The 26,419-nt window shown below is 39.6% G+C and overlaps 1 protein-coding gene across 1 annotated transcript in view; it reads right to left on the bottom strand.

The window, feature by feature from the left end:
* The window catches only part of LOC127662453 (probable C-mannosyltransferase DPY19L3), a 45,572-nt gene extending 21,283 nt beyond the window's left edge, over positions 1–24,289 (bottom strand). Inside the window, exons 1-14 of the mRNA XM_052153666.1 lie at positions 23,999–24,289; positions 23,459–23,549; positions 19,290–19,411; positions 19,067–19,212; positions 18,577–18,700; positions 17,581–17,715; positions 17,360–17,491; positions 15,504–15,605; positions 15,226–15,299; positions 14,766–14,924; positions 14,050–14,172; positions 12,581–12,692; positions 11,916–11,972; positions 11,482–11,564 (exon numbers count right to left, since the gene is read on the bottom strand). Of these exons, the coding sequence (XP_052009626.1) occupies positions 11,482–11,564; positions 11,916–11,972; positions 12,581–12,692; positions 14,050–14,172; positions 14,766–14,924; positions 15,226–15,299; positions 15,504–15,605; positions 17,360–17,491; positions 17,581–17,715; positions 18,577–18,700; positions 19,067–19,212; positions 19,290–19,411; positions 23,459–23,549; positions 23,999–24,289 (1,751 nt within the window). The remainder of the gene's footprint in view (positions 1–11,481; positions 11,565–11,915; positions 11,973–12,580; positions 12,693–14,049; positions 14,173–14,765; positions 14,925–15,225; positions 15,300–15,503; positions 15,606–17,359; positions 17,492–17,580; positions 17,716–18,576; positions 18,701–19,066; positions 19,213–19,289; positions 19,412–23,458; positions 23,550–23,998) is intronic.
* Between the last annotated feature and the right edge of the window lie 2,130 nt (positions 24,290–26,419).

Below are 26,419 nucleotides of genomic sequence, written 5' to 3'. Positions count from 1 at the left end.
CAAGCAGACAGCCCGTGCCATTGGCCGGTCTATGTCTGCTTTGGTCAGCAGAGAAAGACACTTATAGCTCAGCCTATCGGGCATCAAAGATAAGGACAAAGTTTTCCTTCTTGATGCCCCGGTTACGCCTTCCGGCCTATTCGGGGACGCTATGAATACAGTTATCTCCAGGTTCCAGGAGGCGAAAAGCCACGAGGAAGCATTTGGGCAGTTTTTTCCTCACCGCACTCAGGGAGAGGGCCCATCGGCCACCCAGACCCGACCTGGTCCTGCTAGAAGGGAGGCTCAGAATCAAAACGTGGCGAGTCGTGCTCCCCCTCGTAAAGACTGGGGACAGGCTCGTCGCCCTCAAAAGCCCCCAAAGCAAGACCTCAGGGAAGTCATTTCTAAGAGGAAGAAACCCTGACGGTCTTGCGCCCAGCCTTATGGGGGTAGCTCCCCTCGGGACGGGGCGCATGTATCATCCACTTCGCCCCTCCCGGTACCCCTATGAAACCTTTCCATTCCCGCCGCCTTTGGTGTTTCGGGAGTTAGAGGTTTCCAATGAAAAGTTGGGTGTACTGCTGTTTCCTGCCTTAGTCCAGAATGCGGAACACCCGACATCCCCTCAACAGGAAGTGTCAAAATGAATACCCATCTCAGAGAATGGAAACTTCTGCCAGATATTTCTATGTGGGTCCTAAGAACAGTAGAAAAGGGTTACAGAATTAAATTTGCTCACCACCCTCCGTGTTTCAACGGCGTGGTCCCCACTACCGTAAACCAGAGCAATCATGTCTACTGTGGAAAGAACTGCAAAATCTCTCGGTCTAAGGGGCCATAGAACGTATTCCCCTTCCAGAGAAAGAGTCAGGTTATTACAGCAAATACTTCCTGGTTCCCAAGAAGGGTGGGGGGTTGCGTCCGACCTTAGATCTTCAAGGCTTGAACTGCTCAGTTAGGGTGTTCAAGTCCAAGATGCTAACTATCAAGACGATCGTATCACAAGCCCAACATCACGTTTGGCTGGTCACGATCGATCTCATGGACGCATATCTTCATACAGGAATTCTGCCACAGCTCAGGAAGTTCCTGAGGTTCTCTTTCGGGGGCGAAGCCTTCCAGTATTGGTTCTTCCATTCGGCCTAGCCCTATTAACCCGCACATTCATGAAATGCATGGATGCAGCACTGGCTCCTTTGCGACTCCGGGGCATCTGCATTCTGAATTACCGTAATTTCCGGACTATAAGCCGCAACTTTTTTCCCACGCTTTGAACCTCGCGGCTTATACAATGGCGCGGCTAATATATGGATTTTTCCCACTTTCAAATTTTATAAAAAATAAATAAAAAAAATATTCTGTGACGTGCTCAGTTTTTTGGCGGCGTGAAGCTTTCATTAGACCAATGAAATTGCCAAACGGGTTAAGGTCAAAACAACTTTTTTGTTTAATGTTTAGATTAAATCGTCTTAGCTCATCTGGTTTCTCTGGGGTTGAGGCTCAACGCCAAGAAAAGCATCCTCTCTCCCGCTCAGAAAACTACCTCTCTGGTGATTATATGGAATTCTATCACAATGCGGGCACAATTGTCTCCCGCTCGAATCGAGTCCATTCAGAACACCCTGAGCAAAGTCAGGCTAGGCCATGGTTGCACTGTTCGTCAGTATCAATGAATATCAATGAATATCATGGCAACTGCATCCTCGGTGATCCCTTTGGACCTTTTGCACATGAGACTGTTTCAGTTGTGGCTCAAAGCCAGGGGATTTCATCCAAGGGCCAATCCCCCAGGCTGATAAGGGTTACGCGCCACGTGCTACGTACCCTTTCTATGTGGTTCAGACCCCGGTTCCTCACTTTGGGTCTCACTCTAGGTGTGTCTTGTCGTCGCAGTTTGCTAAAAACAAATACCTCCCTGACGGGCTGGGTAGCGGTCTTAAGTGGTTGTCCAGCTCAAGGGGAATGGGAGGGTCGTCAGCTCGATTGTCACATTAACTGTCTCGAATTGATGGCTGTATTTCTGCCCCTGAAATACTTCCTCCAGAGGCAGCCTGTCTTGGTGCGGATGGAAAATAAAACGGTAGTCTCTTACATAAACCATCAAGGAGGCCCATGTTCACGTCAGCTGAATTTTCTGACACGTCGGGTTCTCCTTTGGGCCCAGGGCAAGTTCCTGTCAGCTGCCTGTCACGGGCAATCAGAGAGGCAAAGCGCGCACACGCCCAGAGAATCCACAGTCACTTCCAGGACAGCGGTGACACGCGGCGCATGTGGCAGGGCATACAGGCCATCACCAACTACAGGACAACATCAGTTGCCTGTGACAAAGATGCCTCCCTTCCAGATGCGCTGAACGACTTCTACGCTCGGTTTGAAGTGCAGAACGACGTGATGGCGAGGAAGTCCACCCCTCCTCCCAATGACCAGGTGCTCTGTCTTACCACGGCAGATGTGAGGAAAACTCTACGTAGAGTCAACCCACGGAAGGCTGCTGGACCAGACAACATTCCTGGCAGAGTGCTCAGAGGATGTGCAGACCAGCTAGCAGATGTTCTTACCGACATCTTCAACATCTCTCTGAGCAGCCGTTGTTCCAACGTGCTTCAAGGCCACCACCATCATCCCCATGCCAAAGAAGTCTTCAGTGTCCTGCCTCAACGACAACCGTCCCGTCGCACTTACACCCATCATCATGAAGTGCTTCGAGAGGCTCGTCATGAGGCAGATTAAGACCCAGCTGCCCCCCTCACTAGACCCACTGCAGTTTGCGTATTGTTCAAACCGTTCAACGGACGATGCCATCACCACAACCCTCCATCTGGCCCTCACCCACCTAGACAATAAGGACTCATACGTTCAAATGCTGTTCATAGATTTCAGCTCAGCATTCAACACAATCATTCCCCAGCACCTGATTGGAAAGCTGAACCTGCTGGGCCTGGACACCTCCCTCTGCAACTGGATCCTGGACTTCCTGACTGGGAGACCTCAGTCAGTCCGGATCGGGAACAGCATCTCCACCACCACCACACTGAGCACTGGGGCCCCCAGGGCTGTGTGCTCAGTCCACTGCTGTTCACTCTGCTGACTCACGACTGTGCAGCAATGCACAGCTCGAATCACATCATCAAGTTCGCCGATGACATGACCGTGGTGGGTCTCATCAGCAAGAACAACGAGTCAGCATACAGAGAGGAGGTGCAGCGGCTGACGAACTGGTGTAGAGCCAACAACCTGTCCCTGAATGTCGACAAAACAAAAGAGATGGTTGTTGACTTTAGGAGAGCACAAGGTGAACACACTCCGCTGAACATCGACGGCTCCTCTGTGGAGATCGTCAAGAGCACCAAATTCCTTGGTGTTCACCTGGCGGAGAACCTCACCTGGTCCCTCAACACCAGCTCTATCACCAAGAAAGCCCAGCAGCGTCTCTACTTTCTTCGAAGGCTGAGGAAAGCACATCTCCCAACCCCCATCCTCACTACATTCTATAGAGGGACTATTGAGAGCATCCTGAGCAGCTGCATCACTGCCTGGTTTGGGACTTGCACCGTTTGGACCGCAAAGCCCTGCAGAGGATAGTGAGGACAGCTGAGAAGATCATTGGGGTCTCTCTTCCCTCCATCAAAGACATTTACAAAAAACACTGTATCCATAAAGCAACCAGCATTGTGGACTGACCCCACACACCCCTCACACAAACTCTTTACCCTCCTCCCGTCTGGCAAGAGGTACCGAAGCATTCGGGCCCTCACGGCCAGACTGTGTAACAGCTTCTTCCCCAAGCCATCAGACTTCTCAATACTCAGAGACTGGTTTGACACACACGTGTCCTGAGTTGCACTTTAATAACTGTCACTTTATAACTGTCTGCTACCTCAATAACTGCTATGTGCATAGAACATTATCTCATAGTATGTTATGTTTACATTTTTAGAAACTGTCATCTTTTTGCACTACTGAGTACTGGTTGGCGCTGCACTGTCTATTGTCCTGTTCATTGTCAGTAATTTGTTGTACTGTCCTGTAATTTTTGCACATGTTTGCACGTGCACTTTATATAGGTATATATAGGTAGTTTATATAGGTATTTTATTTCGTTGTGTAGTCTCATGTGGTCCTATGTTGGTCCTTTGTTGTTTTTATGTAGCACCATGGTCCTGGAGGAACGTTGTCTCGTTTTGCTGTGTACTGTACTAACTGTATATGGTTGAAATGACAATAAAAACCACTTGACTTGACTTGACTTGTCACTCAGGGCAGTTTATATCCCTGGATGCCCTGGATGCCTGAATGAAACCTACCAGCACATCATTATTCACACAGGGATGAATGACTTAAGGGCCATGAAAGGCCATGTGGTTCCAGTGTTCAGAGAGGTGACCATTAGAGCCAAAATGTACTCTATCCACACGACTACCATGCAGTGATGTGCCATTCCATGTCATTCATGGAAACAATGTAGAACTCTCCAGAGAATGTACACTTCTTTCAAATGTCCATCTGACCATCCATAAGGAGATTAGACCTAATAATATGCATGATCATGTACACCTTAACAAACAAAGAGAGAAATTCTTTGCAAGTGTACTGGAAAGCACAGCCCTAAATACAAGAAACACCAGCAACCCAACTGTCAATAGAAGCACCCGGCCACCAGGAAAAAAACGGATTTTTCGCAGAGCCAGCTTGAAGAAATTGAAAAATCAATAAATAAAAACAAATTCTGAGATAAATGGAATTTATTATACAAATCAAATCAAGAAGATCTGGCAATCCAAAACAGAGAGCTGTGGAAAAAAACATTTCCAAGAATTTTACAGCTCAACTGAAATTCAAAATGAAATAATAAAAAATTAGACCATTTGGAAAGATCAGTGAAAGCAAATCAAATCCCTTTAGATTTCCCCATCACAATGAAAGAATTGGAAGAACAATAGTGAATATTCAAGCCAAAAAAAAAAGCCTGCGGTATCGACAGCAACCTGAATGAGATGCTGAAACACACAGAGCAATAATTCAAACTCTTCAATGATGTTCTGTGTCTGGGTTATTTTCCTGAGATCTGGAATCAAGGCCTCATCAGCCCATTTATAAGACCTGAGACAAATAGGACACCAACAACAGATGTGTTTCCTGAGATCTGGCATCTATGTGAACAGTAACCTGGGGAAGGTTTTCTGAAGCATTTTAAACACTTTTAAACTTCCTAATGAAGCACAATGCCTTGAGTAAATGTCAAATTGGATACCTGCCAAAATATCACACATCTGACAACATTTTCACCCTACAGGCACTAGTTGATAAATATGTACATCAAAATAAAAGACACAAGCATTCGATCAAATCTGGCATGAAGGATTATATCTAAAATTTATTGACAGCGATGTAGGGGGAAAATTCTATGATTTGATCAAATCAATGTACACAGCCAGTCAATTGGACAAACACCATTAAAAATCAACACAAATTGGAATGTTATTCTCCACTAAACTGAGAGTACACCATGGCAAACTACCTGAGCACTGTGACTGATGTGAATTTAAGAAAAGCGTTGACGATGTACAGACTCAGCGAGCACAGCCTGGCCATAGAGATGGGGCGGCACAGACAGACGTGGGTATCCCGTGAGAAGAAACTCTGCTCCCAATGCAATCTGGGAATGATCGAGACAGAGCTGCACTTACTCACGGAATGCCAAAATATGAAATCTTCAGAAACAACTATTTTCAGGGCTGGACTGGTAATCTGGCACTCCGGGCATTTTCTCGGTGGAACGACACACTTTGGGTCTGATCGGGGCGGACTGAGCATCGGGAGAACTGAGCGGGCCGGTGGGTTGGCCGCGAAACATGGCGAATGGCACGCGATAAGCTAAAATGAACCGCCGCGTTATGCAGAACGGACCATAAAATGGCGCCTCGAAATTCAGAAAAGTACATTTTGTTTTTCTTTTATGATTTTCAATGTTTTTCCTTTGATATTGCATGTTCAAATTCTAATTCAATCGTTCAGCTGTTATAAACTATTTTCTGTGTTGTTTTAAATGCTTTGGCAATACAAAATTACCATTTGTCAAGCCAATAAAGCAGCTTGAATTAAACTGAATTCAATTGAGAGAAAGAGAGAGAGAGAGAGAGAGAGAGAGAGAGAGAGAGAGAGTGAGAGAGAGAGAGAGAGAGAGCAGACCTCAGTGAGTATCTGACTGAGAGGAGTTCACAGTTATGATAGACTGATTGATCGGGTGAGAACACAACTTAAATGCCAATGATTGATCCACACCCAAAGGGAATAGACTGGGAGTAAATTATATTTCACTCAATAGGTTTCAGAAGTGACTTAGTTTAAAAGGCAAGTATTTGGGGACCAGTAAACATGTTGTGCAACTAGACTACTGGAATGTATTTTAAACAAGCAATAATTCAGACGATTTCCTCAAATGAGTCAGGGAGTTCCTGTTAGATTCCACAACAGCTGGCAACAAACTGGCAATTTAAGCAGATTATAAAATGAACAATTCTCAGTGGTACAACAATACAAATGACAAGAGTGAAATGGTGTCAGCTAACCTTTAATTTGTATAAAAAGAGTGTTTTTGGGGGTGTTTGTGAATTAGTTAAATTCTGCTCTTAGTTCAAAAGAGGTGAGCATGTGCAAGTATAGCTACAGTATTAGCAGTATGTTGGTGAGATTCCTCCATCGAGACATCTCCAGAAACCTCTCTACTGAGACGTCTACAGCAGCAGTAGGAACAAAAGGCAATAATTTGATCAAATTAGAATGGAAAAATAAGGAAAGTGGCAAGAGTGAAAATTAGAGTGGAAGTGTGAGGCAAGATGTACTAGAAAACATGACTACAGAAAGAAAGAAAAAAACAGAGAAAACAGTAGGAGAAAAAAAATGCATCTTTGTTCGGAGGGGGGATGTAAATTACTTGTGCTCGGAGGGGCTGAAAAAGTGTTACCTTCAGAGAAACATTTAGAAATAACTTCTTTATGTGGGCTGTAACAAAATGATGCACTGTAGAAAACTACAAAACAAAAGGGAGACGTTCACAATGATAAGGCTGACTATGATGACAGTCTCAGAATGGCATCAAAGAATATGCTTCCATCTACAGGACACATGCAGTCAGACTGAAAGGCCACTGGTCCATCACAATGAGAAGCCACAAACACACCCCACAGAGATTGTAGGGTCTAGACCTTAGTCTGTTAGAGATAATGATGGCATTCACATAGGTGGTTTGTGCCACCAAATGAGATTTGTTGCTTGTAGCCTGCTTATGCTGTGTTTTTGGATGCTCATATGCCAATCAGGCTTCTTAAATCGCTAAACAAGCTTCACTAGAAACATCATACTGGTTGACCAGCTTCATCCAATTTGTACACCAGTTTTGCTGGTGTACAAATTGGTTATAATGAGCACCAATCCAAGTCTAAGCTGGTCTTTTCAGCAGGGTTAATAGCACAAACCACCTATGTGTAGACCATCACAATTTCTAATTTATAACAGAATTTTAGTCAGAGTCACGGTGCAGTGTAAAGCACGCATGATTTGACATGACCATTTGTTCTCATGCGGATGATGCAGGATCGACCTGGCCAGCAACGTTTCTCAATTCCATTCTTGTCTTAACCCCAGTAACTTCATGGCTCATTTTAAGGCATCAAAGGTGTGCTATCGAAACGAAGGGAGCTTGATTATGTTGCCGACTAAGATACCTTCTTTTGGGCAAATTCTAGGGCAACACTGCAAGTACCCTTCACAGAGAATGCAATCGCATAATGCCCTACTTTTTCAATGAGATCATTGTATAAAAAAAAACAAAAAAAACTTCCAAGATGGTGGACAATGTGAGAGTAAATCCATTTAAAGGAATAGTTCAATTCTCTCATCATTTACTCACTCTTATGCCATCCCAGATGTGTATGACTTTTTCTTCTGCAGAACACAAATTCAGATTTTTAGATGAATATTTAAGCTCTGTAGGTCCATGCAAGTGAAGGGGTGCCAAAATGTCGATGCTCCAAAAAGCACATAAAAGCATCATAAAAGTAATACATATGACTCCATCCAAGTGATATGTTAGGTGTTTGTGAGAGAAACAGATCAATATTTTAGTCAATTTTTGCCCTACCCAGTAGGAGGCATATGCATGAAGAATGTGAATCACCAAAAATACAAGAAGAATGTGAAAGTGAAAGATAAGATTGACTGAGCAGAGAGTAGAATTTATAGTAAAAATGGATTTAAAATGTTATCTGATTCTCATCCACACCTATCATATCACTTTTGAAGACATTGATTTACCACTGGAGTCTTGTGAATTACTTTTATGCTGACTTTGGCACCCTTTCACTAGCAATGTATGGACCAAAAGAGCTGAAATATTCTTCTAAAAATCATAATTTGTGTTCTGCCGAAGAAAGAAAGTCATACACATCAGGGATGGAAAGAGGATGAGTAAATGGTGAGAGAATGTTCATTTTTGGGTGAACTATTCTTTTAACAGAGCTGTACAGGTTGTTAAAAAAAAAAACCTGGAAGAGATTTAGCTTTTTCAAGCCATGGATTTCCCTATGGGTTTTTGTAATAGGGTTTTTAAATTATTTATGAGTTCAATAAGGTCTGTGGTAAACATTACATGAAGATACAAGAATGTTTTGTCCTACAACATAAATTACACAAAGTAATTCCTCAAACGTGAACATTGAAGCCGCATTGAAAAAACATACTTTTAACAAAAGAAAATAATGGCGGCTTCAAAATTCAAGTTTAAAGTAAGAAAGTGTGAAATGTATGTTGCTGAACAAAACGTTCACCTATCTTCAAGTAATATTTACCACAGACCATTATTTTAATTATAAATCCAAAATTTATGCAGCTTATGTAGAAAAGAGACAGCAAGGCAGTTCACTAGGTTGTGGAATAGAACACCATTCACTCTAGGCCAGGGGTCCTCAACAGGGGGTCCGTGGTACTACCACAGGCGGTCCGCCAATTATTGTTTGATCTCAGGTACTCAAAGGTACTTGCAAGAATATCAAATAAAACTTCGTAGTTCCATGGTATATGTCCAAAAAAACAAAACAAAACAGTAGTACCATCTCCAAAAACATGGTTCTACCAAGAAATGTTTTGATACCTTTTCATTAGTGTACTATCTGATACAATCACTTGACCGTTGTACTGCCACAGTACCGCCAAACAATTACTTGTGGAAAAGTGATAATAAACTACATCATTAAACAAAAATGCAATATTAAATTAACCTATACTAGAGATTAGAAGCTAAAGTTCGGATAAATGTTCCATTGTCCCTCCCACATTAAATTATATTAATAATTCCAAAATATAAGGTAAAGTATAAGACTATGTAAATAAATCATGAATTGAATGGCCTTGCAATATAAGCATCATAAAGTAAGTATGTAGATACATTAATATAGTTATATCTGCAAGTTAAAATAGGCCAGTTAAATGTAACCAGGGGGTCCCTGCTTTTTCTCTCTATCCACCATGTGGTCCTTTGCATAAAAAATACTTAACTACTCTATACTATATTATTGTCTAATAAAAAATTCTCAATCTCCATAGTGAAAAACTGAGAACTTTCACCAACTCACTATAAAATCATACATATAGTTTATTTTAGCTCAAGATAAATCAAAAGGTTTCATGACAGCGATACATTCACAGTTCTAGTCATTGGCCCGCCCTCTTCACATTGCGCTGTAGTATGTGGTATATTATGCAGTGAGTTCCAATTAAGGTTAGGAGGCTGATACTGCCTCTCTCCTTGATATGCTTTCATGCCCACCCCTCCCTTTCTGCCTTCTCTTCAGAAGAACATCTCTGGTAATCTACATCTAAAACAGTGTATGCTTTGGCAGAGCCAAGCTCAGACAGAAGTGTGAAGTGATCCCCGCTTAACTCTTACATCTGCTGGTTAATTAGCATGTAGAAGCGACTTAATGTCACCAAGTCAGCCAACGGAACTTGCACACTAATCCCTGACACAAATTGCATTTTCTACAGGGAGAGATCACCTGTGTCATTGCACTCCAAACGTCTCACTCTTGCTCACACTCAAACACAAATAAACTTGGAAGTGGGCAAGCCAACTATGAGCCAGCATTTTCTTTTTCTCCTCCAGGTTGAAGTGAGTCTGTTGGAGCTGATGAAACTGTCTCTGTTGCCAACTGCTGGAGACCATCCAGCACCTAATGTCTTATTCATGATGGACATCTTAAACCAGCCAGTTCCAAACATAGGTACCTGCTGCCGTCTTGCAGCAGATCTTATCGAACGAATAGAGTAATCACAACAGCTTTTATTTATGTCCTTCAGAGTTTGTGTGAGAGAGAGTGAAATAGGAGAATAAGAAGGAAGGTTTTCTCTATTTAATCTGATCCAAGGGTCGAAAACATTCTTGACATGGAGTGCAATGTTTCTTTTTACCCACACACACACACATGTTGGTGCAGCTATCCTTATGAGGACTCTCCATAGACATAATGATTTTTACACTGTATGAAATATAGATTCTATTCCCTAACTCTTCTCCTAAACCAAACCCTCTCCAAAAACATTCTGCATTTTTCATTTTACAAAAAAATATTGTTTAGTATTTTTTTCAAGTGATTTGACACAAGAAAACACATTTATGGCATAATACCCTTGTAATTTCCAGTTTGTAAAAAAAAAAATCCTCAGTAAACCACACACACACACACACACACACACACACACACACAGAAACACATATATATATATATATATATATATATATATATATATATACTGTATATAATTCACCCAAAACTGAAAATGCTGTCATCATTACTCATTGTCATGTTGTATCAGACCTGAAAGAGTCACCTTCACTTTCACTGTAAGGAAACAAGTTGCAATAAAAGTGAATGGTGACTGAGACTTAGAAATTGCCTAACATCACCTTTTGTGTTCCATGGAAGAAAGTTAGATATATGGATTTGAAACAACACAAGGGTAAGTAAATAATGACAGCATTTTTCTAGGGAACTATCTCTTTAAGGACCGTGCCAGGTTGAAAATCTCAATTCATTATTTTCAAGGTGTCGTCGTCTTATTATGCAGAGATCTGTATTTTAAAATGTGGCTCATGGTAACATCTCCTTCCATTATTCTGAGAGCAAAATCATTAAAAAAACTCAGATAAAACTGTGTGAATGAGTCCTCTTTTAAAACATTTGGATTTCCATGTAGTTAAATAAATCATGCAGTGTGACAAGGAAGTACGACCACAAGAAATACTTTGTCATACAGATGTGAATGATTTCAACGTTTTAAAAATAAAAAATGAAATAAAATACACATAACTTTAATCGCTTGCTCTTATTGCTCGCATAGCATGATAACCATTCCTGTCTAAGGCTGTCGACCCTTGGTCTGATCTGTGTTGATGACGGGTTTCTTGTAATGTGTAAGCATGTGAGTACATTACAGGTGTTTTACCTAATCCACTCCATTAGCTCCACAGTGTCTGGGTCATAAAACTCTCTCAGCTCAGAAATCTCTTCCATCAGTCTGGGCCAGAACTGTCAACAAAAGATGGCGATTGAGGTGGAGAGAGTGTGAGAGTGAGACAACCATCTGACTGTTGTAATGGGTATGACTCATAATAAGCAATGATTAACAAAGTAGTCCAATAAACACAATCATATGAATACACAATCACACACGTCTACACAGTTCATTTCAGATTGCTGTGTTAATAGAGAACAAAACAGCATGGCAAAATCAAAACTCTCCCAAATAACACACAGTGGGATATGAATTCCATTTGCGTGCACATGGATTCCTGCGTGATTGTTTGTGGTGTACTACCATCCAGCAGCTTAGCACAGTATGCAAATAGATACATGATAGCATAGTTGCAAATGTCTTACCTTGTAATAAAGAAACGCCAGAATTATAATGGGAACAGAGTACCTGATCAGTCTCATCTGTAGAAACAGATTAATAACATAAATAGATAAATAGCACAAATGGGAAGAAACAGGTTGTAAATGGGTCTAGGTCTGTAACTACACTACCACCTAGTGGGAAAAATAAATAATCAACTGTGAGAATCACAGCGACAAGAAACTTAATATCCATTATTAATATTGAGCATTATTGCTTTCAAATTAAATGTGATATCCATCCTTGTTTTGAGGTATTCTATGAGTATTTATTGGATTCTATTTCTGTGATACAGACTCATGTCTTTTGCCATTACTTGCAAACAGTGTCTCTGTGTGTATATGCACTAATGAACCAATGAACCAAGAGAGGTTTTTCAGACATGTGTCCCTACAAAGATCATTAAACCTGAAATATCTGATATTGTGGGGAGTAGCCAAAAGTTCCCATGAGAAAAATAGCTTGATAAATATACAAAAATAATCTGAATTATAATCTAAAAAGGCAAAAAGATTTTCCAAATTCTAGGTTAAAGAGTAGGGTTTGGGGATTGAAAATATCCATAGCTCAGTATGAAAACAATAGCAATCAATGGGAAGACCCCACCATGACAGAAAAACAAACGTTTAAAGCACGTCTCTCGCCTCACCATGGTTTTAGTGTTGCAGTGGATGACTCTCAGCGACAATGTCCACACTTCTTTGCCACATACCCCAAAGGCAGCAAATGCACACATGTGGCCTGTCCACAAATATTTCATCCTGCCAGCAGCAAAGAGAGAAACCTATTGGTGCATTCTATTTTATTATACAGCTCAGACAACATGCCATCTGCAAATGCAATCCTCAGATAGCATTCATTTTCAGCTTCATTACTATTCAGACACCAAACTAAACTTTATGAAGCGATATCGCAATTTTCCGCCATAATTCACTCATCATTAAAATTTTGACTGAACTGTCCACTTGGGATATTGACTAATAAGATGAAGAAGATCACAAATCAGAAGCAGTGTGGAGGACAGGAAATGAAAGTGATAGCTGAGAAGAGGTTGAAATTGAGATGCACCTTAGCGGCAGCAGCAGGGAATTAAATTACAGACAGCAAGTGAGGAAAACGATAGGAGAAAGTGATATAAGGTAAAAAAAAAACCCCAGCAATATATACAGAATGTTTGCTTATCAGAGTTTTTGTCTTGTTTTCCAGTAAAATGTCTAAAAGTCCTTGAAAGTGTCATTTCTGTGCCAATAGCAAAACCCCCCCAAAAAATTAATAAATAATCAGTTTTCAAACAAATTCCTGAAAACTCTGCCGATCTTTTGTTGGTTGTGCAAAAAGATATTCCCGGCCAAATATCACACCATTGGTTGAGTCACTGCTGCCGTGTGGGCTGGCTGATATGCTTAAACAAACAGAGTAATGTTTTGGGAACTTTACAAAAGGTTTCCATTTGTTAACATTAGATAACAACATTAGTTAACATGAACTAACAATGAAAATAATTTTCCTGCATTGATTCATCTTAAAGTTAATTCATCTTAATTAAAGTTAATTTCAACTAAAACATTTGTATTTGTTAACATTAGTTAATGCACCATTAACTAACAATGAACAATTGCATTTTTATTAACTAACATTAACAAAGATAATATGATGTAAAACTATATAATTTTAATATCAGTTAATGCATTATTAACTAACATGAATTAACAATGAACAATTGCATTTTTTATAAACCAAGATTAATAAAGACTGTAATCTAATATTGGTCAATTGCTAGGCCATGATATCATATGCATTAACTATTGATAACAAATGGGAACTTATAGTAAACAATAAACATTAACATTAATAATATAAAGACTGTCAGTTGTCAGAGAATATATCATGAATATTAATGTCTTAGGCCATTGGCAATTTTTTTTTCTTGCTTTAATCTAGTTTATACATCATATAAAGTTTATACTTAAACAAAAAATGGCAATGGGGAAAGAAAAGGAATCTTAATTCAAGACAAATTCTCTGAAAACAAATCTTATTATCACATAATAAGTTTGTTTTTGCAGTGGACAAATACAGGCTTAAACAACCAAACTTTCAAAATTACAAGTTGTTCACCTCATAGTAGAAAAGGCGAGTAGGCCAAAGAAGATGGTGTGCAATAAATTGTAAGCAACATCTGGCCGCATCCTAAAGGTCCATTCCTCTCTCTCCCTGCTTGTTTGTCCTGACCCACTCGCACTGGAATGAAGAATTAGGAATTAAACAAAAGCGAAAAAATAAATAAAAATGCATAAAACATAAAGAGGATGATTATTATTAGGTTTTTATAACGTACAGAAATGTGAACAGCCAATCTGATTAGTTTGTGTTTATGTGTGTGGTGCAAACCCTCTGGGTGTTTGTGCACTAAGATGATTCTGATAAGAAGAATGAAAGCAGAACAGAAGAGATGGCCACAGCACCCCTAAAGCAACAGCAAATCTGCTTTGAATGGAATATAATAATACATATTCAGAAGCCCTAATAGAAAATAATATCTAGAGTCCAATTATTATGCACTACATCCAATAAAGACTAATAACTCTAATTATAAGTAGCTAATATGGTCTGTAACATCAAGGTGGCTATTTAACTAAATTAATTAATTGCTCTAGTGGTCATTTTTAGCCCATTTCTGTGCTCTATGGGAGCATTCTAATTAGAAAAATTAACATGAGACATCTAGCATCATATAAAATCATATAAATTCCCAAGTTTGTCTTGCTATAATGTGAAATTCAGTAGTGAAGATGTATCATTCTTCCAGAGAAGAAGTGATGCAGTCATTTCACCTGAGATTAGAGAGTGCCACCAGCAGCAGTAAAATGAAGAGCACGCTGAGGGTGCACAGATATGGATAGAGCAGCACTGTGCCAGCCAACCGCTCATATGTAACCAATGGCAACAAGCCAAAGGCCTCCTCACACAGATAGAGACTGGCATCAAAGTCTCTGAAAGGGAGAGAGAGGGAGTATGTGTGTAAGAAAGACAGAAAGGGGTGGATGTGTGTATATATTATACAGGTAATTGTGGGCAGAAATGAATCTGATTATCTGAAATGGCATCGTAAACATCTAGTGGATGAGCAAATTTTATTCTGTGCCAGATGTTATTTTTCCACCAGTTAATAACACTGGATTAATGGCTCTAGTCTACAAGTAGATCACACTTCTGACACATAAGACACCACATTATGGCCTTTGACTACTGATAAAAAGGCTTAGATCTAGGAGCTCAGGACCAAAGACTTACCTTGTTTCCCTGAAGCCAAACTTGGCCTTTATGAACTTAAAGATGTGCTCGTCCGATTTCACCTGTAGAATTTGCTGTGAATTAAAATAGAGAGAGTGAGTAATAAGGCCATTCATTTAGGTGTCTCTGCAGATTGCGGATGTGGGTTTGTATGAGAGAGAGATAAGAAAGAGAATAAGAGGGAAAGTAAAGCTAGTGTCTAGGGAGGCCCATGTAGAGACGCTCTATTTTATCAGTAATGAAAGGGCGAAGGATGTAAAATACGATCCATAGCTCACCTTGGCTGAATAATTGATGATGAAAGTTAATGTGAGGACTAGGAGTGTGTGAAGAGCCAGTTTTCCTACTCGTGTAACAAAGCCGCCCGTCTTTAGCCTTGTCTGAAAACCACACACACATAAAGTAGATATTAATAAATAAATTACTACCAAATTCGAAGGTTCTGTTTTTAAAGAAAACAAAGAACTGAGCTTAAGGTAACACAGGTAAAGTAAGGACAGGAAAATAAAAGTGATGAAGTAGCTCTTATAAAAAATTATTTAGACTTCGCCTTTTTTAGTTGTTTTTGTTGTTGTTGTTGTTGCATCTTTGTTTAATTTATTTATTTTTTGTTATTATTTTTATTTATGTGTTGTATTTATTCAATTGTGTAATTCAGAATACATTTAGAGGTAGCATCCAAGTACATAAATATCCCAAAATAAAAAGCATCATGCTCTCTTTAAACATTTTTGTGTACAAGCATCTGATAATCATCTTTAAAAGAGCAGTGCCATGTATTATAAAAGAAATTTGAACAAATTCAGAATTCCAGGATTGGCTTTAGTTTGACAAAACACATCAAATCCAATCAGGATTCATTAGTGTCAAGATGCTTGTTATCAACTTTATCTATCAACTCAGAGTTTAATCCTGAGTATATGATTAGTTTACGAGCACGTTCACATGAATGAAGCGAACAGCCAATCACATGCAACATGAAGCAAGACAGCACGAGTCAAGCGCAAGAGAATCAATGCTATTTACTTCTCCGTTGAAGATTTATATGAAAATTATAAAGAATCTAAACACAGTTACAAAGCACAAAAGGAGATTATAAAAATATGATCAATGAAAAAACATTTACACATCAGGAATGATATCATGAATAAATATAATGCATTTACTCAGCTCAGAGGACCACTATTAAATGATAATGTAATTTAAGACATTTCCTCAGCAAGAAGACATTTCGCTGCTGCTGCTAGAGCACGAGGGGGCTCTGAATGAAAAAAAACAACCTGAATGTGATAAAAGATCTATATTGGCGAGTGATTACGTTTTCTATGTTAAAATCGATTGATCATTATTGATATGCATTATATTAATCCATCCTACTTGCAATTATTTTAGGTTTATTTTTTTTCATAGATATTTTATGGCCAGTGTGGGAAAATTATAAGGAAAAATAATGTCTTTAGATAAAAATTAATGACTGAAGAAAATGTATTTCTCGAAAATAACTAACTATCATAAGCAGCTGTTTTGCGGAGTTACTGTCACTTTGCTCACAGTCAACTTTCTCAGTATCTTTTTGAGATCTCTGATCTGGAACATAACCTGCAAAGCATAAACCTGAGAAGGTTTGCCGTTTAACGTATGTTACTATGGCAATGAACCTTGCTGAAAACCAATCCACCTTACACATATTGCAAATTCAATTTACCAAGCTAGCAGCTTTTTCATAATTTGGGACAAAGGCCACAGATGTCACAAAAAAGTATGCTAAATGGTGTCCTAGCATATGACAGTTATTGGAAAGTCTGTCTATACAGTAACTCAGCAAACACAGACAACTAGACTGATACAAATAGTAAAATGTCTTGGTGCTGTTATACGAAAAATCAGCACTCTTGGAATGGACTTGCCTAATCAGATTAGATGACTGGAAGTAACTGGAACTAACTGTATAATAAATAGCCACATGTGTGGAATATTACAAATGTGTAAGGGATTTCTGAACTGTTGACTATCCATTTCATCGTCAACACGCAGCATACAAAATAAAAGCAGTGATGATGTGTTGTGTGCAGTCATGTTTGCTAATTGATATCAACGTCAAAGACTATTTGATAGTACTGTTGTGGACACTGACCTGGAAGTGTTTAATGAAGAGAGCAGACACAATGAAGCTGAGCACCAGAGAGCCCAGAATCATGGAATTACAGAACTGCAGTAACCACACCAATAACAGACTCAACACCTGTATGAGGTACAGAGACACCACCTACAGAGAGAGAGAGAGAGTGAAATATCCAAGCTTGCATGAACTCAGAAAGGTGGAAGGTCTTCAATGTTTATTTATTTGTGTGGTACCTGCTCTGCTGTGAAGAAGTCCAGGCAATCCAGTGTAAAGATTATAAGGGCTTGAACCAGCAGGACAAACTGATTAAATTGCCATGTCAAACAGAAGCAGAAGGTTGAGACGAACACCAGCCACAGAACCACCCTCTGTGGTTCAGATCACACACACAGAAAAAATTATGTTCAATACCAACAGCCCAGAAAACCAAAACCAAGAATAAACCATATTTTTATTTTTTTTATTTAGCTAATACAATGAGAGGTTTTTCAGTGAAGAACCATATGTCAGGGAATGTATTATACTCTGTGCTGTTCACATACTGAGATAGAACAAATAAGTGCTCACAAGAGTAAATATTTAATATATTTCACTGGCAAACTGCTACCCTGTACTTCATATTTCACAAAAGTGTTGCATAAAAGCAGCAAACAGTGAAAAATCACTTCAAAACTTTACTCTCTCTTAGTTGCTCTGTCTTTTCAGACATGTAAATTGTTCCTTATTTAGTCTTATGAGAAACTGAAGGTGATGAGTTATTAGACTCGATTACATTTAAACAGTAACATAAAAGAATACTTCTCAAAAATGTGCAGGTATAAATGTGTTTGTTCTCGACTGTCTCATAACCAAACACAATGACGTCACACAGGCACCATATGCGCCAGATTTGAGAACTGCAGCAGAGGTGAATGTGAATAATGACTTAAATAATGACCTAAAGTTTGGTCTCTTAATCACACAAAGTATTGAATTTAGCATACTAGTCATATGGAATTTTTTATTGTGCTTTTTGTCCATTTTGGAGTTTGACAGCTTGTGGTCACTATGAACTGGCATTGTATAAAAAATATCCAAGTAATTCAACATAATGGAGAATAAATAGCAGATTCGAAGTACTAAATCAAGGCTATGTCTTATAAATGTCTAGGACTGATAAAACATATCTAAAACCGTTGACATTGGCAACTAAACAGACATCATCTAAATTTGACAGGGCAGAAGAGTACCTGGTGAATGGGTTTTAGATGTGGCCTCAGGTAGCAAGTTATGGCTGCTACCTGAAGAGCAAAGAAAGGTATTGACCAGTTCTCCCTTAAAGAGATGGTAAACTCCACACGTGTGGTGTCCACTCTGCACACAAACCATTACAACACAATCAAACACAAAACACAAACTATTGCTGTGAGAAAATACATAAAACTTAGGCATTTGTTTAAATTTTCAAAGAGAGCTACTTAAAAAATTGAGGTGGCTCATAAATTGGCTGTGGCATGTTGCATTGGATAGAAGAGCCCTCTAAATTATGACACATTTAATTTAATTTAATTCTGCCCTAAAGAGACTGAATTCATATTTTGGAGAAATGTATCAGCTTTCACACTAATCTGAATTCAGATGCTCAATGCATAACAATGACTGTTTGCATTTGCTTCTTTCTAGATGGATGAACTGCAAATGTTAGTTTTGTTTGTATGAATGCTTATAATCTCTTTATACCTGTTGAGAGTATACCAGACTCCAGTGAGGGCACCAGCCAGCCAGGAGTCACTGAGTAGCCAGCTAGTGATAAAGAGGGCGATGACATACACTGTCTGCAATGCAAACACTGTGTAGATGTAGAAATAAATTGGCTCCAAGTAGGCCTGCAAAACACACATGCACAAAATGGAGGTAAAAAAGTCTTTTTTTTTACACAAAGAAAATTCAAGTGATTAAATACCTGTATGGGTAGTATTTTGTACAAAATGCTTAGGAACACTTCTTGGTAGATATTCATACGCTGTAGAATGTTGATTGTCCTCTTGGATTCAGTAGTGTTGTCGTGAATAAGCTCATATAGACCTGGGCACACACACAAACCTATAGATAAACTTGTTCAAATATCTGAAACTTTGCACCGACATTATTGGGTGATTCTCTCAAAATCCATCAAGGAAATGCCCTCGCACTATTTTACTCTGAAATAAAACAAGATTATATATGAATGTATTTATTTGGTATTGATTATGACCATGGCATTTTCGTGACATATTTTATAAGAATCACCCTATTACATATATAGAAGACTTTGACATAAAGCTCAGGGACAATAAACATACAATATACATGCTAACATGCATTGGATAAAAGATACATGTTCTATACTAGGTGAGGAAGTTTGTGAACCTTAATATTCTTGATAGCCAATTTTACATATCAATCTATGTCTTCAAAGAGTAAAATGAAAAGGATTAGATTAAGCTAATAAAACTGAGAATATAAAAAAACAGCCTTTCCTTAACAACAGTCTTCACTGACTGTGTTGGAAAAAACATGTAAAAGTATGATAATCAGTTATATTTGGATGATTTAGTATATAAAACAAACAAAATTTGACTGTTGCCTCTCTGATTTAACTCAACAAAATTGGGTGATGGACTAAATCATTTCATAGTACTGTGACTTTCATAAAACAGCAAGTTGTATAATTCTTTGTAGGTCACTGAGGGTGTGTTCACACTTGACAGGTTAAGTTCGATTAAAACGAACGATTGCTCTGTTAGTGCGGTTCATTTGAACAAGTGTGAACGTTGCCATCTGAACCTTGATGCGCACCAAACAAGCGGACAGAGACCGCCTGAATAGTTGGTCTCGGTCCGCTTCAAAACGAACTCTGGTGTGGTTCAATTGATATATGAAAGCAACATGGACCAAAGACATCTAAATGGACCAAAAACAGGAAGTAATTTGCCTAATACTGACCACAAGCATACCTGGTTCTTCTCATCATAGGAGCTATGTTGCCCATTATATTTCGGTACAGGAGTCAGAAACGCTGTCAGCCATCCATGCAGCATATCTTCGTTTGTGTGTATAACAGAGGAATTCCTGGGACGGTTTTGACTCCTTTACACATTTTATTAGCTTTTCGTTTGTTCTTAGCAAGTAAAAATACCACCATATATACATATATAAATCCAACAAGGGAATTTATCCCAGCAGCCAGCATTGTTTTGGATGTTCGGCAAGTTCTGTCACAAAATATACATCATTAAAGCTGTGGTTGTGACTTTTTCCTGATGCCTTTTGTTTTGAATCTTTAGGTTCAGTGTTAAAAATGCCAATGTGAACGCTAAGCGAACTAGGACTCAACTACAGAGTGAACCGAACTACACACCCATAGAAACAAGCAACATAAATGGCTGAATCCCAAATTTGTTATTGAAGAATAGTCAAGTTAAGAGCACACTTAATCCAGATATTAATTTAACTTATTCCAAGAGGTTTTGTAAAAAGGGGCATAAACATCATCATCAGACCCGCCTAACACAAAGCAATATGCGGAAATGATTTCCATATATAGACTGAAGTGCCATCAGTCATAAGGATATAAGGTGTATGTACTTTTATCTACAAAGGAAATATTAGTAAATATATAACAGTAAATACCAATAAAGACAAGTAATATTTCCATAGTAATTAGGACTTAAAATAATAATAATAAATATAGCTGCAAGCAACGATTAAGGGCCAAGCACAATTTATGAAGTTTAGACATTTATGCAATGACCTGGGGCTACATTATAAAAACAACTGGGGGTTATGGAGCAACCTCTAATCAGTGTGCCAAATAAAAAAAATACTTTAATTCAAATGGCTCATGGGGCTCAAATAGTATCCAAGTTAAAACTTGTTTTGCCAATATTTCAGAAAATAACCCACATACTTTCTTCACTGTAAACCATAGAATGTCCTTTATAATAACTTTTTATTAACATTAAAATAAATGTTTAAATTCTATTAAGCTTAAAAGATTATTTAAACTGTAGCGCAGCCTATTTCCACCAAATCTGCTGCTCATAAGATCCCGTAAACAGAGTTTCCTGCAGTGTGACGTCAGAGTAATTTCATCAATAGCCAATGTTAACATGAGTGTAAAACTGACATAAGTAGGTGAGCTGGGACTCAAACTGTGGACCTTCTTGCTGAGAGGCAATAGTGCTACACACTGAGCCACCAGGCCACCCTAAACTTTAGATTCATGTCACAAAATAATTGCAATTTCAGTTCCTAAGAAAGAAATACAATGCATGCATGAAAAAGTAAGCACAACATGCGGATTCAAAGGTCAATACAAGAATAATTTTCAAAAGCACTCCTTTGGTGTAGTGGGCCAGTGCTTGGCACACTAAGCCACTTAGATGACATAGTTGAAGGATATTTCAACTGATTTCATTGGAATATTTTGTTAAGGTAGGCAGGGCAAATTATTTTAAAGAAGCTGGATGGTAAAAAAATATGATTAGTGCCCTGGTTTGCAACCTGTACCTTTTAACTTAATTAAATTAAAAGATAACATTCCATCAAAGGGCAGCATGCATCCTACACTAAACACAACTGAAATTAAGCCTTGAGTGGATATAATGTATATTGCAAACTCTACATGATCCACAAGTTGCCCCAAGCTGGGCTCCAACCAGTAACCTTTCAATCTCCAGAGAACATAGGTAATGCTCACCTACAACTGCGCCAAAACATTTTTGCTGAGATACTTTGGTTGTTCATGCAGGTTTTGTAAAATAATAATAACAATAAAAATAATAAAAAAGTTTTCACCACAATTTTCTGAAGACTTAGAATAAGAAAGCAATGATAGATCAAACGTTTTTGCTTAATTTCGCTGAGCATTTTGAGCACTATCTAGCAATTTACCAAAACTCTCGAAGTGATCTCGAAGACGCATACCAATTTTTGTTGAAATCCAACAAAGTGTTTGAAAGATTCATTGATTTGTAAATACTGGTATCCTTGAAATCCTCATGCCCTAACAAATCCATAGACATTAATATTTACGGGCAGAAAAAGCCATTTGTGAGATTCTTTTTTTACCCATAGGTGGCACTGTATCCAAACTTTGCATGTACACTCAGATCATGGCCAAATTAAGCATATCAAATTTTGCTTTGATAGAACAAATCTTTTCTGAGATATAGCCTCACTTCCAGTGTTACACCAAGCTTCTTAACTTTGTAACAGTGTAATTCGGTAAAGGTTCCATAAGTCAAAAAGTGTTTGATAACACTTGTGCAGCTTAGTCTAAAGATGATCTGAGAAAATATTTTTGACAATCGGACAAGATTTGTAGGTGAAGAATTTTGTTTCTAGACAAAACTGTTCAAAAGTTATGAACAAAATAAAATAATAAAGATATGCCATGACATTTGCTATAAAGATTTATGGTAATGAATTTCCATGATTACTGAGTAGAAAAGCAATGCTCGGAACATGCTTTTACTCTACTGAAGTACAAAAATTTTGAACTGTAGTGGTGTCTAGAGAACAGCGGTTGGCATTGCTGCAGTTCTAACCATTTTAGTCTCAATTGGTAATGTCCTAATTATGATGTTTTTCAGTGTAGAAGCACAAAAATAATTCATTCCAAATGGGGCTTTTAAGGGAATTAGCTTGCCAGAGATCACTTAGAGCAAAGTTGTGCATTTCCCCTTTTTCCTCTATTTTTTGAGACTTGTCGCACTCATATTGTTAGATTACGTAATAAATCATTCCTTTGATAGGTCTCGTATTACATAAGTGATAATGGAAAGCAGACAGCCATTACTAAATGGACTGAACTAAATAAATAAATGAAAGAACAAAAATGAGATAAAAAAGTATTTAAGGAAGTAATTGGATATCTCTTACATTGTCAAACGTTATTATAAAAATAGAAAGATCCCATTCTCAGAGCTATATTTTCTTTTTTTAACATAAAAAAGATAAGCCAGCATCAGTGGTGGTTAGGAAAGATGACATCATATAACCAGCAAGAGGGATCATATAACCAGTAAATCTGTCTTTCCAGTTTGTGTGAATCAGCTGCACATACAGTATGTGAGTAGATATCTTTACCTTGCTGTATAGAAGGGGCCTTCAACATCTGTTTGTAGTAGGAGTAATAAAGGCCACACTCTGTCCGGAAGGAGATTTCACGCTCAACTTCCTAAAAGGCAAAAAAAAATGGTAACGAAACATGAAAAGAAACCAAACATGAGTACACAGTGTTAAAATGAAATGCATTTTCCAAAGCTGCTATCTGACCAGCATAAATAGATTTCGCAACAAAAGCCTTGAGAAAAGCAGGTGCTGTAAATATCAGTAATTTCATAGTAATTTTTCAGAATTAAACATCATTCAGCCAAAAAGATCCATGTGTTCCACGTGGATTAGAATCAAAACAAATTTGGGATTAGTTTGAGGAGCCTTGTTTTACACATTCATATCTGTTGTAAAATGGAGGATAATAATTAGAACTGGCTAGAAAAGGAATGACTTGATGATTAAGACCACTTGTCGTGATACAAAAAGACACACGTTTACATCTTCTTTTAACAATTTCTGTTAGCAACATTCTTGAAGACAAAAATCAAGACAGACCCTGGTTCTGCTAACCTTTAGGTGTGAAAACCACAGTAGGTTCTCGTGTATAGAATTAACACACCATGCATGAAACAGCCCAATAACCACTGCCAACAGCAAACCTGCTGCTATGACAACAACCACCTGACAGATTTGTCCTGGAATGTGAATCCATGAAAGCTTTGGGCACTCTTCTGTGTCCCCCTGGCCATTTTTATAATCCCTTTGATTGTCTTTTGCACCAAAGTTTACCAAAGGCAGACTATCCTGGGAGGTCCCAGTGTTATCATCCAAATTGCTGTTCTTCTTGCGACGATCCCTCATTCTCAAAGATTATTATTCTGTGCCTTCCCTGTCTTTCCTAGATGTTCCTCTGTCTCTCGCTGTACAAGAAAGTCAGCTCCCTCATTTGTTCTTGAGTCTTTCCAGTTTTTCTTGCCCAAAAACTTTATAGCACATGTATAAAAACAATACTACAAAACCTCATAAGATCATTTCTAAGCTCCAGTCAGCGCCAAACAACAATCTGCTGAAGGAAAATGTTACATGTGATCAGACAGAGGGGCTGAGACAGCAAGGAAAGAATGTGGGCTGCACAACTTGTGACCTCTTGGTAGTCAGTCAGAAAAAAACTTGGAACGACATTCAGCTTGAAATAAAGAAATGTCTATGTTACTATTGTAACGTCCATTCCCTGATGTAGGGAACGAGACGTTGTGTGGGAAAAGCGACACTAGGGGTTTCTCTTGAGAGCCTCATGCATCCCAGAACATGAGAAAAGGCCAATGAAACATTGGCAGACGGAATTTGCATGTCCCTCACTCGGACATACGGGTATATAGGGAGAGAAATATGCATGTCCATTCAGGTTTTGCACTGAGGAGCCGAGAAAGAGGTTCGGCCATAACAGTGGCTCGGTTCAGCGTTGTGGCTGGGAGGACACAACGTCTTGTTCCCTCCATCAGGGAACAGAGGTTACAATAGTAACCTAGACGTTCCCCGTCTGTCGCTCACTTCGACGTTGTGTCGAAGAAGCGACACTAGGGGACCTTATTCAATCACGCCATGTGCTGAACCGTGTACGTGCACTGCTGATGCAGGTGCGGGCAGTCAGTTGCGTGCCAAAACGACAGGCTGTGTCAGACTGCACGTACCCTTCCCCAACGCCCCATAAAATCGCCATAAACCTTTTAGGTTCCCGGCACCCGAAGGGGGGAACAAAGCAATGTGCCAAGCATGGGAGCAGGCCGCACCAGCCACGCCTTTTCTCTCTCTATGTTTCCTGCATAGAGTCAAAGTGGCTGGGGCCAACTTAACACTATCACACGCATCAGGGAAGGCGTCCTTTTCCAACTCCTATTCTTTCAGGGGGAAAAGACCCCACGGAAACCACCACCTGCCCAGGCTGGGGGAGGTAAAGAGTGGTGGAATACATCACATGGATTTTCAGGCCACATGTGGAAATGGCGAGGTGGTAGATCCTACCTGCTGCGACGGAGGAGTTGCTACAAACACGGCGACCGGGGGGCAGCGGGGACTGCCCAAGGGATCTGCGGGTACGCCCGTAGGGGGACTGTACCGTGGAAAATACACACAGGGGGATTAATCCACACAGGGGCCCATCCTGTGGAGCACCTATTCCAGTACAGAGTAGTTTCAGTAACCATAGTGGGTCTGGTCGGGGAATACCTCAGCTGAATTTTCGGACCAGAGGGCTAGGGAGTCATCCTGGGAGCCGAGTTAGTGGGATCTCCTGGGATAAGAGTGCACATGATTGCACATGATGGAGGGGAAAGACGCTAGGTGCAAGCGGTCCACCTGGGCAGTTGTTCCGCGTTACCGAGTTCTACTGGCTCGGACCTGAGAAAACACGGGATGAGACTGACTCAGTCCTGAGACTGTAAAATCTCATAAAGGTATTGGGTGTTGCCCAGCCCACTGCTCTGCATATGTCTGCTAGGGAGGTGCCATTGGCCAGTGCCCACAAGGATGCCACACATCTCGTCGAGTGTGCTCGAACCCGCAAGGGGGCGGGCATGGTCAGGCTGTGATAGGCCAATGCGATGGCATCAACAAGTCTCTGTTTGGAGACAGTGTTCCCTTTCCACTGTCCAGCAAAGCAAACAAAGAGCTTAGACAAAGAATTTAAAGCTCTGCATGCTGTCCACATAAGTACGCAGAGCATGTACCGGACACAGCAATGAAAAGGCTGGGTCTGCCTCCTCCAGGGGCAGCTTTGCTTGCAGTTTCACTACTTGGTCCCTGAAAGGGGTCACAAGAACCTTGGGCACGTAGCCTAGTCATGGTCTTAGGACGACATGGGTGTCTGCAGAACCGAACTCCAGGCAGGTGTCGCTGACAGAGAACGCTTGCAGGTCCCCAACCCTCTTGATGGAAGCGAGCACGATCAGGAAGGCCATCTTCAAGGAGAGGGCATTGAGCTCAACTGACTGA

The sequence above is a fragment of the Xyrauchen texanus genome, chromosome 1 (genome assembly GCF_025860055.1).
Source record: "Xyrauchen texanus isolate HMW12.3.18 chromosome 1, RBS_HiC_50CHRs, whole genome shotgun sequence".
Classification (NCBI taxonomy): domain Eukaryota; kingdom Metazoa; phylum Chordata; class Actinopteri; order Cypriniformes; family Catostomidae; genus Xyrauchen; species Xyrauchen texanus.
The sequence above is the reverse complement of the archived record's forward strand: the minus strand, read 5'-3'. Positions and strand labels throughout refer to the sequence as shown.